Source organism: Lytechinus variegatus, chromosome 11 (genome assembly GCF_018143015.1).
Source record: "Lytechinus variegatus isolate NC3 chromosome 11, Lvar_3.0, whole genome shotgun sequence".
In the NCBI taxonomy this organism is placed as follows: Eukaryota; Metazoa; Echinodermata; class Echinoidea; order Temnopleuroida; family Toxopneustidae; genus Lytechinus; species Lytechinus variegatus.
In genome coordinates this window covers 10,787,775-10,801,160 of record NC_054750.1, presented here as the reverse complement: position 1 = coordinate 10,801,160, position 13,386 = coordinate 10,787,775, and the positions used below count along the sequence as shown (strand labels likewise).

The window sequence follows — 13,386 nt, the reverse complement described above, 5'->3', positions numbered from 1 at the left end:
CACGGATTTTTAATTAGTAAGTGGTGCTCACTAAAGCGGAAAGATTATTGGACAGTCATATCAGTCATTCGCTTGAAGTGACCTGTACGTATATGTGGCAAATGCTTCAATATATAATTTTTATAGGATTAATATTTCAAAGGTAATTTTTATTCGCTCTTAATAACAATCCTTGAAAAAAAAATATGAACAAACATTGATCGTTTCTCCTGAATTAATTAGTATTAAAAAAAGACAGAAACAGAAGACCGCAAGGGCGCCAGCATTTTGAACTATTTGTGAATTCTATTTTGTATTTAAAATGGTATGGATTACTGTCGGCTATCTTGTGAAAAGGGGAGGGGGCTTACCCCCAGCCTCCACCACCTCGATTTTCGAATTATGTACAGGAGAAGCCGCTCATGGTGAAGATAGTGGTGTAATGGACGCAGAATATCAACTAGTATAAAGATATCGATGGCGTACCTCTTCTCAAATTAAACGTGGTACCAGCAACAACCGAATAAGGAGGTCATCAACACGATCAAAGCAACATGCATCTATCGATTTTATGTCGAGCTTACTCCTAAGAAAGGACTTTATTATGGGCGTGGACCCCCCCCCCCGACAATTGTTTTTTTTTTGTGAAACAGTATTCCCCACTTCTTCCCACTCCAAAGTAAACTCAACAATAAAAGTCTTTCCTACAGCAGCAGCTCCGGAATCTAAACATTTCCGGTTAAAAGAAGAAGCCGGAATCTACTTATCTTTATAAAATAATTGCCAATATCTAGGACCCGTTGCATAAAACTTTTGCAATAAAATACTCTGGCAAACAAAATTATGCCATTCAAAATGACACATTAAAAAACTCTGGCAAAATATTTGCCAGAGTTTATTATGGAAAACGTTTTCAGCAACGGACCCCGGGTGTCCCATGAAATATTGGATCTGAATCACCTTGGTTTCCACACATTTAAATATTCTACGTTGTTGCCGAAAATAAAAGAATGGTGGGCCCCACCATTATGTTTACCCCACCTTGTGTTAGCAAATATTAATTATTTGCGAGTCCCATTTCAATGAAATTTACTTGAGAAATGATACTTAAAAGTGTTTCTTGAACAATCATAATGTAAATTACTGAAAAGGTGTTTTGAAATGGATTTTAATGCAACTCTTGTAGGATCATGACATCATTGAAATCTGAATTCATTCATTGCATTCATGCCTTACTTTGGCGCAAATAAAAATATACATCACTTCAAAGAATACCTCCTGGTGAGCGTTTCATCAATATTTTAGTCCCGACTTTAGACCGACAGGATGTCAGATCTGACAACTTTCTTTGGTTTTGATTGGCTGGAACCACTATTACTATCTGATAAAACGTCCGCCAAGTCCTTTTATGAAACGCTCCCCATATAATCCAAGCGTTAACACATACCACAAACATTAGGTATCAAATTATTTGGGAGAAGATACTTTTTCCAGTCATATACACTGCAAAACTCCAGTGTTGATTTAACACCAGCCCGGAATTTATATATGTCCAAACCAGAGAGGTGCTAAACAACACCAGGTGCGTTTTGATCTCACACCAGATAGGTGTTTATACAACACAAATTAGTATTAAAACAGCATCGGTTTGATTCAAAACTGTTGTTTCAATATATATACTTCTCTGGTGTGGACACATAGATTCCGGGCATGTGTTAAAGTTTTTGCAGTGTATATTGATTATGCGTTCATGACAAATTTTCTATAAAAGGAGATTTGTGAGGTGTCAAGTTTTTTTTTTTTTGGGGGGGGGGCGGGCTCACACGGTATATTGGTAATTTCACGGGGTGTGCCTATACACCTTCTGCCCGCCGATCCGCGCTTGTGAATGAAAAAGGTTTTGTGGACTTTGTCCCTTTAGTCATGGAGAGCTATGCTTTAGTTCAGTTAGCGTTTTGCTCTTGTAAAGGCCTAACGTTACATGGTTATTACAGCTCTAAATTAATAATAGCCATTGTTGACACGGTCGACTGTCATATTTGTTTTGGCCGACCATATCACGTGCTCCTATACCCCAGTCTTTTTAACAACCGGGTAGTATGCCTAGCCTACACTGCAGTCAGGTGAACTCTGAGAACATCATGATGACTGCATGGTGCCGAACGATCAGATTCTTACCATCTGTGGTGTAGACTTTAGTATAACATGTATAACATGGAACACCACTTTGGGTATTCGGTGATCAGAAACTTCGACTACTCTCAGCCATTCGAAGAAGGCATCGTCAACAAAGGCCAACGTGGGCATCGCAATCTGCACATTGTTAGCAAAACATATCTCGATATCTTTTTACCGATTCAAAGTCATGACCCAGCAAGGACTACCCACAAACTTTCCATAGCTCACCAAGATGAGAAACATGGCGAAGAATCTCGACAGGAGCTGATTATCGGTGATGCCAGGAATGCCGCGACGTCGAAAGTCTCCCCGGTCGATGTGGCATTATCTACACCTACTCGCCAAAAATCTTCAGCTTTTGATACAGATGCTGATTCAAACGTTGATGTTAGAGAAGAGCAAAACTGTTCCAAGGATGTCGAAACTATCCTGAAGGGTAAAAAGAGGCAACCGCCTCTGGTAGTATTCGGGTATGGTGGTGGGTGGCGAAGAGGTGACAAGGAGACATGGCGGCATTACATCTCTCGCTGGGACGTCAATTTGGCTTTGGCGGCACTCGTCGGGCGTGACCGTTATTATAGCAACATAGGGGAGAGTTTCGTGAGCCGCGGGATTCCATGTGCAGTCCTGTCTTACCCCCTCGTACCAACCCCATTCCCGATCAATCTATTCGAAATCGGGAGTTCGTTTGTTCTTTCGTTTGCAGTCATCCTTCTGCTAGCCCTCTCCTTGACTTTGATGCTAGATGTTGTGCTAATATCGCTATCATACTCGTCACTCATGCTGAGAACTTGGGACTACCTACAAAATCACTCGGAATATCCGATCCTGACAGTACTGGCAGTAGTTGCTATTTTATCACAATTACTCACCCTTGGAATCATGGTGTCTCGAGAACTTTCTCTCAAGAGTCAAAATCAATCTAAGAGCGGGATATCACTTTCAAAATTGATATCTATTCTCATTGTTTTCAGTGCAATCATCTGGGCAGTATTAACATTAGATATATATTCAAATTGTTCTTATATACATGTAACTAACAACATCCGGATGATGTTGTCAGTCTCTGGAGTGCTTGTCTTGATCGTCCAATATCTTGTCTACCACTTTCAGCAGATGACGACGTTCGGCCAGACGTCTTCAAGATCTTGTCTTGTTGCCGACCCCAAGGGTCAAGCAAAATATGTAGCTCTTGCCCTGAGGTGGCTTGTAGACTATGGACGGTCAACTGGTCACTTTGATCCAGAATCGTTGGTCCTTATGGGACACTCGGCTGGTGGTCATCTGCTATCACTTGTAGCCCTTGACCATCACTATTTGACAGACGTTGGAATCGACCATCGAATTATTAAGGTAAGATGAGGAATAGTTGGTAACATAAAGGACAAGGTATTATAGGCCTAAACGGGGACAGTTAATTCCACACCTATCGCACCTACTGACTTGTTTGGTGATTTCGACAATCCTTAAAATTAAAAGCAGATAACAGGATATGAATGCATAATGTCTTCACCAAACTTGACGAAATTGCATTAAATTTTGATTGTTATTCCCGGAAGCATTCACAACAAAACATTTACAAACAGATAATATCAAGAAAATGGTCTAGAGCTGAATTTAGAACTGATAATTGAACATTACTTGGAAGCAATAAGTAGATGGATCTACAAAATTGATTCGGTAATATTTATTTTTTTCATCTTAATACAGGGTGTCATCACTTTATCAGCTGTTCATGATCTTCGAAGTATCAGCACAGGAATACCTTACCACATCTACCTCAAACCAGCCTTTGGCAAAGATCCTTCTTACTGGACCTGCATGTCTCCGATTGAGTATATCAAACTGAATGAGAAGGTGGTCAAGACGATGGATAAATCTGATTCTCGCCAGCATTTGCCCATGCCAACTTCCCCGTCCTTGGGCAACAACCCCACCCCGACGAATTTCCGATCTCCTCTGTCTTCTGCTATTAACTCATTTACTCCACATCGCCCTCATTTTCTCATCATCAGCGCCGGCAAGGACTTCGATTTCATGATCAAGGACTCTGAGATGATGCATTCCAGTCTAGAGATCAATGGGTACCAATCCCAGAGGCAGTTCATCCAAGGGTGCAACCATTTCACCATGGTTAGGAAGTTTGGTTGTCCGTGTTATCAGTACTGGATTGGTCATATTCTTGGGATATGGCGGGGCTGGGAACCCACGGATGGAGAGCTAGTGTGCTGGGACTTTGTTCAACAGTTCTGGAACTGAATAGTCAGATGTTTTGAGTTGGTTACAGTAATCAAATAAATATTTGATTGAAATAACACTTTTTAATACCACAATTGATGCATTACTTAAGGGTATCGTTTCATGCTATTTTACCTCTGGCTGTTACCATAGTAACGGTTAGATAACTTTGCCATCACTGCGACTACCATGGAACATGGCTCAGCACCAAGGTGGTAGTTACCGCAATGACAAAGTTACCATATTCCTTTTTTTTAAAGAGTTAGTTCCTCGTTTAAAAAAGGGTCCCAGTATACTTCTCAGTCAATAAAAAACCCAAGGCTTTTTCACTGACAAGGTCATACTGTTAATTCAGTTAGCTTTTACGTGAAAAGATGCACAGGCGACCATGTTACAAATTATTCAAATAAAATTCAAACTGAGAATGAAATTTATTGCGTAGTTTTTGGATATAAAAACTGAGATCGATCGCAAGTTGTTCATATAAAAAATACATCTTTCAAATAAGAAGATAATGAGAATGATTAGTCACTGTTTAACAATAACATAAAATACGAGGAACATATTAAAAAGCAGTGGCATACAGATAGGGAGGGTTGGGGCGCTTGTCCCCCCCCCCAAAAAAAAAAAAAGAGAAAGGAAAGGAGAAGGGTGAAATATATTATTTTCTAAATATTACGTCGAAATGTTAGTTTTTTATCACTCACTCGCAACATTTTATGAATTTTGTCCCATACGCCATATCTGGCCCCCTCGAAATTTGGGGCTCTTTTCGCCACTTTTAAAAAGCATAGCTTGTAATCATGGGCCCCATTTCATCAATAAATCTTCTCATGGTATGGTCGATACGGTGCTTAGTCCCTGAAGAAATGTGTATCTTATTGTCTTGACTACTCAGCTCGTCCGCGTACAGCAGTAACAAAATTAAGTTAATAATAAATGAACCAAGATTTATCAATATTATACAAAATTACATTCGAAATATAAAATACTTGTCTTTGTTGATCCACAAGAATTAAAACTGGCGGGAATGAGTTCAACAATCAACCATGAACATTGCTTTACAAAAAACGTTGAGGGAGTATGATGATACTTCTGTATATGCCAAACTGTTGCCATAAAACAAAATAAGTGGATCAGTGGGCGCAAGCCCTATTTGCTAGTGACGTAATAAATATTCATTAACAAGGGGTGGAATCCTCTAATGATTATATGCCAATATTTGTCTTGGTATATCAACACTGGACTAATGGGCCTTCATATTTGGAGAGAGACAGAGAGAGAGAGAGCAGTGGTGTAATGAGACCAAAATTTTGAGGGGTTCGACATGATGTATCGTGTAAAATTAATAAAAAGTTATGAGCGAGCGAAGCGATCGAAGAGCATATTTCAACATTTTTATTATAAAATTCCAAGTTTGTAACAGATTTAGACATAATATTCAGAACGTAAGATAATAATCCCCCTAACCCGGTTCTTTTTTTTCTCGGTTGTATAAAAGAGAATGGGGGGGGGGAGAGAAAAAGCCCCCCCCATCTGTGATCGAAATAATGATAATAAATAGTCCATTTTTGGCTTCCATAATTGGCCCGTACCCCCTCCCCCCGCCGTTGTACATCTTATCTGAAACTTAAACCCTCTAAAATCGTTGTCTTTTATTTCGTTATTGATGATCTAACAGTTTTGAACAATTCGAATGAACAATTCTAAGAAATGGGAAATATAATATATATATATATATAATTTATTTATTATACTGAGGCGTATTTCCAGTTCTGCAAAATGTAAATGATTTATATTACGTGCAGTAAAATAAAATTTATTTCATTTTCTTGCATTACGGCTATAGCCAAAAAGATCTATTTTATTTATTACATAAAAATGATATCATAATAATAAAAAAAGGTCAACATAATGTCATATAGGACAATGTAAAAACAAAACACGAAATGTGGCTAATGGGGTGCAAGAGTCTATACTTTCCCAAGAGTGAAGTTAAACTTCATCATAAAACAAAATATGTATACGATACGAACACTTTTAGAGCGGCATTTCATGAAACAAAGTGTTTTTACTGCATAATAAGCCACTAAAACCTTTGCATCTGATTGGCTCAGAGCAAAATAAAAAAAAATGAAAACGAGGCCATGAACCACGTTTTGAATCCATGCACCCCTCTTCCCACCCCCCCCTCCCCCCCCCAAAAAAAATACAAGGTAGTTGTATGAAATGTAGCTAAATAAAGATTGACTGATTTTCAAACTCCTTGTAATTGCATTTAAATGTCAGCATGCATACATTTGCCCCTTTTTTACTTATAAAAGCTTGTCAAAGAAAACGTACCAGATTAGGCAGCTACATTGAGGAAAGATATTCACCCACAATATCATAATGGGAGAATTGCATTTCAATATGGAACACTACTAAACTTCCTGAAAAAAAGAATGTTCTTCTCTTCTTTGATCTATTCAAGTATATGTTAAAGTGTTACCTTTTCCAAAGATAGATTTAAAATTTCCTAATATTGATTCATTATATGTATGTAGTTCAAAATTCTCTCAATTCAGTCTCAGTTTTGATGTATGTAGGTTCTGAATGATTGTTTTTCCCCCTTTTCTTGCTTTCTAATTCCACCTCTTTGGAGCGCTAAGAGACTTTTAATTTGCACTTTATAAAAATTGAGTATGTAATCAGATGTGCAAAATGTCTCGTTTGCTAAATGTTTGGAACAGATTTTTCAAAATCTCCATTCTTATTATATTATAAAAAAATGCTTTGCTATTTAACTTACAAAATTTAATTTTGTAAATGTCGTAATTCATCATTCAACCAAAGTACAGAAACGTATACGATTCATAAGGGGAAGGAATATTCAACAATTAGGCCTAATCAATATCATCATCAATTTTGTCAAGTATTGTATATCTATCATAAAATCGAACGTTTTCAGTGAATATAAATACAAGTCATCCATATTTAATAATAAATGTGTATTTAAAAGATAGTATACAAGTAATTAGGAGACAATGGTATAAAGTTTGAGATCTTTTATGGCTCATTATTTCGCAGTGAAGCAATTAAGGTAGACCAAATCGGGATGGATGACAAGGCTATTTTGATGATTTATTTATTTATTTACCACTTGTGGGATGGAACATCCTATCAGCACATGCTGCTTTTCGTAGGGGTCCATAAAATAAAGTGCGTGTGTATGGAAAAAAGGCTAAAATCATAAAGGAAGTTCCTAATATTAGAAGGACGTGTAGGAATTACTATGAAGGTCGAAAGCAGACTGCAATAAAGCCAAAACGCTCGTAGATTGTGGAGCATACGAAAAAAAAGAGATAGGCATTTCCATCTGAACAGAATACTGGAAGAAATTGTGACACCACGCTTTCAGAATGTTGGGCATGAAAATGTCAGGAAAGAATTCCCATCTGAAGAAATTGTGACGTCAGTGATCGACGGAAAGTCATACCTAAATATATACTGCCGGCAGAAAGTACACTCATGAATAATGGACTTAGACACGTCAAGGAATCAATAAACAGGCAATCTACAATAAATGGTTGCCTACACGTGCTTGTCTGTGAAAAGCACGTTCCTATTCTGCCATGGGAAGTCATACAACTGTATCGAGTTTTAAAAGAACACTGTTTGCATGAACTCTTGATCGCCATAGAATATTGTTACATAATATATTGTAGTAATAAGGGACTACACATACTTGTCTGATCATTATCATTCTTGCTATGCGGTGAATACGAGGATAATACACTTATACGGAGAAGCGCTAGAGAATAATTGCACGAAAGACGGATGTATGAAGGGGACACTCATGTACTTGTCTATAACGTAAGGATCGGAGTCATATTGTACGTACATTGTGGGAAATTATGCATGCAGGAGTCCCCGGGGATGAATTACATGTGCTTGGCGATACATGATTGATATTCTTAGGAAATATACTACTAGTATTGAAGTGACTGGGATGAGGAAGTATTATACTGCATAATTTAAGGCCACGTTTCAACATCGAAAGAACGATCTTGCGGTCAAACGACAAAAAAATCCGGAAAACAAAATCCTCTTTCATATGCAGTTTCACAATACAGCCTGTATTAAAGACGAACATACAGTGAGAGACATGGACAGCCGTTTGGGATATTCAGTACTCAGGAATTTTGACTATTCCCAACCATTTGAAGAAGGTGTTTTAAACCGAGGAAGACACTGTCATAACAATGCACATATCGTCAGCAAAACGTGCCTAGATTTATTCTTGCCAACTTCTGCTGTAACGACGACGTCCGAGCACAAGGCGGTGCGTAGTGATCGTCGTGTGTGTGAAGAATCGCCAAACAAGGGATGGGAGGGTTCAACATCTTCTCTGGACAGCAAGTGCATTTCAGGCGGGAAAGAGACTTTGATAAAAGATCAAAGAAATATAAGAAGCGAGGAGGTAGAATCGACTGCCTCCTCTTGCACAAGTGGCCTTAACACCACTCCAAATGATCTAACTTCTTCCGACGAAATTGTAAAACAGCGTTATATAAATGGCGCAATCGGAGGCAAGCGACCACGCCCACCACCCCTTGTGGTGTTCGCATACGGTGGAGGATGGCGACGAGGCGACAAGCAAACCTGGCGCCACTACATATCACGATGGGAATGCAACTTTAGCCTGGCGGCCCTGGTCGGCTGTGACCGCTTATACAGCAACATCGGAGAGAGTTTTGCCAGTCAGGGATTTGCTTGTGCTGTCCTATCCTATCCGATCGCACCAACCCCGTGGTTTATTCATCTCATCGAGATGGCGATATCATTGGCGTACGCCCTCGCCTACTGGATTCTAGTAGCTATCTTCCTTCTGTTAGTCTTGGAGGTCTTGCCAATGGGTTACTTTTGGGGCATTCCTCCAAGAGTTCCAGCCATCCCTCTAATAGCAGGGGTGATTACAGTATCACAATGGATTACTCTTGCGATCATGATCTCTCGCGAGTTATACTTGGACAGGCAACATCTCTCAGACAAGAGCAAGACAATGTCACTAAAAATGCCAATTTTTATAGCACTTGCAGCAACATTCGCGATGGTGTCAAGACTAGACATTTACACATTGGCAGAAAACAATGTTCTCTCACTTTTACTCTCAGGAATACTACTTCTTGCCGTTCAATGCCTAATCTTCTATTTTAGGCAGTCAACGACCTTTGACCTTGGGCCCAAACTGGTTACCACAGCGAAGGGTCAAGTGGAGTGCATATCTCATGCTTTGAGGTGGCTTGTAGACTATGGACGGTCAACCGGGCGCTTTGATCCAGAATCATTGGTCCTCATGGGTCACTCGGCTGGTGGACATCTGGTGACCCTTATAGCCCTTGACCATCACTATCTGACTGATGTTGGAATATCTCCAGATGTTATTAAGGTACAAGAGTGGATATGATATCTTTCTCATAATTTTCATCAAATGAATATTGTAAATGATATAAACTTATATTTGTACTCTATTCATTTTCTCTAAGAGTAAATTTAGTAAAATTTAAGTATTATGGGGTATATCATCACCAAAAACAATTTAAAGGTCAAATCAAATTAAAATATTTCATATTTCATACAATAAAATACAAAAGAAATAGTGAGTGGATGATGTCATCAGTCTCCTCATTTGCATACCATCCAGAATGTGCATATGACTATTTTGTGAAATCAAGCGAAACTTTAAATGTCATAACTTTCTTATTTTACATCTGATTTTGATGAAATTTTCAGTTATGCTTATTGGATTTTTCTATTATTCAAACCAATTTTTTCTTGGGGTGGACTTGTCCTTTAAACTAATTGATATTTTTTTCCTGATAAATACCCATATCTGTATTATTTCCCCAAATGCTAATTGATGTAGTGTTCTCTGAAATAGGAATGCTTTCTTTGGATAGGGGCTCTTTTTGAAGTTCTGTTGCCTTGCTTTCAAGTTCTTACTTGGCTTGTTTCTCAAACAGGGTGTCATCACTTTGTCAGCTGTGCATGATCTTCTGAGTATAAGCAAAGGATTCTTCTATCATATCTACCTAAAGCCAGCATTTGGAACAGATCCTTCTTACTGGGCAACCATGTCACCAATTGAATACGTCAAGCAGCTTGATGAGAATAAGAATGCACCTTCTGCTGCAAGCCAGTCTTCATTATATTCATCAAGGTCATCTGTAGGGGAATCGTCGTCTGCATCATCTTCTTTGTCAACGATATTGCCATCAACAAACTCGGTCTCATCATCCCCACCATCCTCCTCCTCGTCATCACCACCATCGTCATCATCATCCCCATCATTACCATCACCATCTACACTCTCATCTGCATTTCCAACATCACAACTACCTGTAAAACCAAAATTTCCATCTCAATCACAAATCCAAACATCATCAACATCATTATCATCATCATCATTACCACCAAAAATGGCACAAACTCTATCAACCGTTCCCCGACCCCACTTCCTCATCATCAGTCCTGCTCAGGACTTTGTCTTCATGATCAAGGATGCCGACAGGATGTGCTCTGTTCTAACCCAGAATGGATACACAGCCCATAGGAACTTAATCCAGGGGTGTGGTCATTTCAACATGGTGAGGAAGTTTGGTTGCCCTTGGTATCGGTACTGGACCGGTGTCCTCCGGCAGGAAGGAGGATGGGCACCTACTGCAGGGGAATTGATGTGTTGGGAGTTTGTCAAACAGTTTTGGAACAAGGAAAATAATACTCCTCAATAATCACCACAATTCTCTGCACATCAGGACATGAACTTATATTCTCTATACCGTGTGTTCTTCAAAAGAATGGAAGATAAACTATGAATCTCTCAGTAATGACATTCAACCATGGTTGATATATGTGATAGTTGCGAACAAAGCAGAAAATTTTGTTTACTCTTGAATTTTCAAATAATTGAAATAATAATAATCTACAAAGATAATTGGATAAAATTTCATTTGTATTCTGTTCTAATATTCTTGTGTTCTTTGAAAGCAAGGAAGAACTTCCAACTACCTAGTGATTTTATAGGTGGGGAGTTTATTCTACAGAATAGGAATAAGGGGTATAGTTTAAATCCATAATATTCAACATATATCTAATCTCCTATGAAAAAAAGATACCAATGCAGACTTTTCATAATTCATAATATAACTGTCATTTAATACACACATGATACTTTCAAATCTTTCAAATGTCATAAAAATATAATTACAAATCCACCACAAGATATTGTGTATTGAAAAGTTTCTTAGGAATACAAGCATAAAGAAGAGATACACTATTCCAGAAATAAACCATCTAAAAGTGACACAGATGTAAGAAATACCAAGCAAGATTGAGCTCTTTATAATTCAGTTTTAAATCAAAGTTGTGACATTTTTCTTGATTCAGAGAGGCAAACCATTTTGCCAATAAACCATTGCTAACTGCATCATTATTGCTTTCAAATGTTAACAAAAGATGAATAAATAATGGACTTGGTCCCTTATAGAAATTTGACATATCTTGTATTCATTAATAATCCTAACTAATGGAAGCTTGTTAACAATATCGATCCACTTTCAAATTTTGTCTGTCATGACATGAGTGAATACTTCCAGGATGTCTTTCTTTGGTGTTTTACTGTATACCCCAAAGTGAAACTATTTGCTATTATTTAATATAGTCTTTCAGAATGCAGAGAAGATATTTAGAACATGTACGAAGATATCGCCTCTGAAAGTTTGTTTGCATATTAAGCAATTGGATATTTGCACTTTAATTTTTAAAAGTACTTTTGATTTTAACTTTCATGCATTCCTTCTGTGTTCTGTAGTAATGGTTTGGTTAATGTTTGATCGCATCAGTGATTAAAAAATAGACTTCACAGAAAGCCTTTTATCATCTTGCAGAAAGAGCACATGATCAACAGACTGCAAAGTGCAAATATACCACAACTCAGATTTTGTACAATATAAATGTGACATTGGTACAAAGTATAAATATAGCAAACATTTAATGCATTAAATCAGTAATACTATTAATTATATGAAAATACTTTGTTATATTCTGATTGAATTAAGCATTTAATGCTAGTTAAATAAATGTGATATATCTGTCGCATCATTTGATTTATTAATTGAAAGTATAAGAACAGATTTTGTAATGTGACCTATGTGTGACCTATTAAGGGATCTATTATTTCTTCAAAACCCTTTAAATGAGAGACAGTCAAGCACTAATCTTTGAAATGAAAACGTTAATGTATACACCAATGTTAGGCATGACCGAGAAGGTAATCCGACTTAACCCCTTTATGCTATATGTTATTCTACTGTAATTAACCTTAACTACATCAAGATATGTTTTGAGAAATCACCACCAATTAAACTTAATATAATAAAAATTGGAAATAAATATGGTATACGCCATTTGGAGCAAGTTTTGATAAATGATTAAATACTATTGTCCACATATAGAACTGTTTCTGCCTACCATTAGGCATATGGGTTGATATATGTATATTAAATTTAACAATTATTGCAAGCTTTCAACTTAATTTTGTCAAGAATTTGTTTAAATCTGTAAACTGCTGTATGGATTAAATACAGAATGGATAGAGATTTCATCTTTTTTCAGACACACATAAAAAGAGACATAACTCATTAATTTGCAGCACACGTCGCATGAGAAAATTGCTGATAAAAAATGGTACACACGGCATTAGCATCAATTGGGGAAAAGACACAAAATTGCAGTCATTTTTGTTGGCACTCATTGATTTGATTTAGTTGTCATAATTGGAATCCTCCACGGGCCACACAATAAACTAATGAATTTTTATCCAGGAATTCCTTTATCATCATACATAAATTCTGAAATTAATCACTTCATTAAGTACACAGGAGGTTTAAAAATATAAAAAATAAGAAAAATCCTACCAAAAAAATATTTGGTTCGGTGCTAACATAATTT

The 13,386-nt window shown here is 37.4% G+C and overlaps 2 protein-coding genes across 2 annotated transcripts; both read left to right on the top strand.

Moving 5' to 3' along the window:
• Positions 1 to 2,192: 2,192 nt before the first annotated feature.
• On the top strand, positions 2,193 to 4,646 carry LOC121424565. The gene is made up of 2 exons (XM_041620294.1): positions 2,193 to 3,510; positions 3,868 to 4,646. Exons 1-2 carry the CDS (start codon positions 2,194 to 2,196, stop codon positions 4,414 to 4,416), a joined length of 1,866 nt encoding a protein of 621 aa, XP_041476228.1. The 5' UTR covers position 2,193; the 3' UTR covers positions 4,417 to 4,646.
• A 3,015-nt stretch (positions 4,647 to 7,661) lies between these two features.
• LOC121423692 lies at positions 7,662 to 13,055 on the top strand. Its single transcript, XM_041619119.1, has 2 exons — positions 7,662 to 9,826; positions 10,401 to 13,055. The coding sequence occupies exons 1-2, from the start codon at positions 8,492 to 8,494 to the stop codon at positions 11,166 to 11,168; spliced, it is 2,103 nt and encodes a 700-aa protein (XP_041475053.1). The 5' UTR covers positions 7,662 to 8,491; the 3' UTR covers positions 11,169 to 13,055.
• The last annotated feature ends 331 nt before the right edge of the window (positions 13,056 to 13,386 follow it).

Excerpts from the sequence above, each read along its gene's own strand:
- LOC121424565 (XM_041620294.1), top strand. The coding sequence starts at position 2,194 with ATGGAACACCACTTTGGGTATTCGGTGATCAGAAACTTCGACTACTCT. Across the intron at positions 3,511-3,867 it reads TCGACCATCGAATTATTAAG|GGTGTCATCACTTTATCAGC; the intron begins GTAAGATGAGGA and ends ATCTTAATACAG.
- LOC121423692 (XM_041619119.1), top strand. The coding sequence starts at position 8,492 with ATGCAGTTTCACAATACAGCCTGTATTAAAGACGAACATACAGTGAGA. Across the intron at positions 9,827-10,400 it reads TATCTCCAGATGTTATTAAG|GGTGTCATCACTTTGTCAGC; the intron begins GTACAAGAGTGG and ends TTTCTCAAACAG.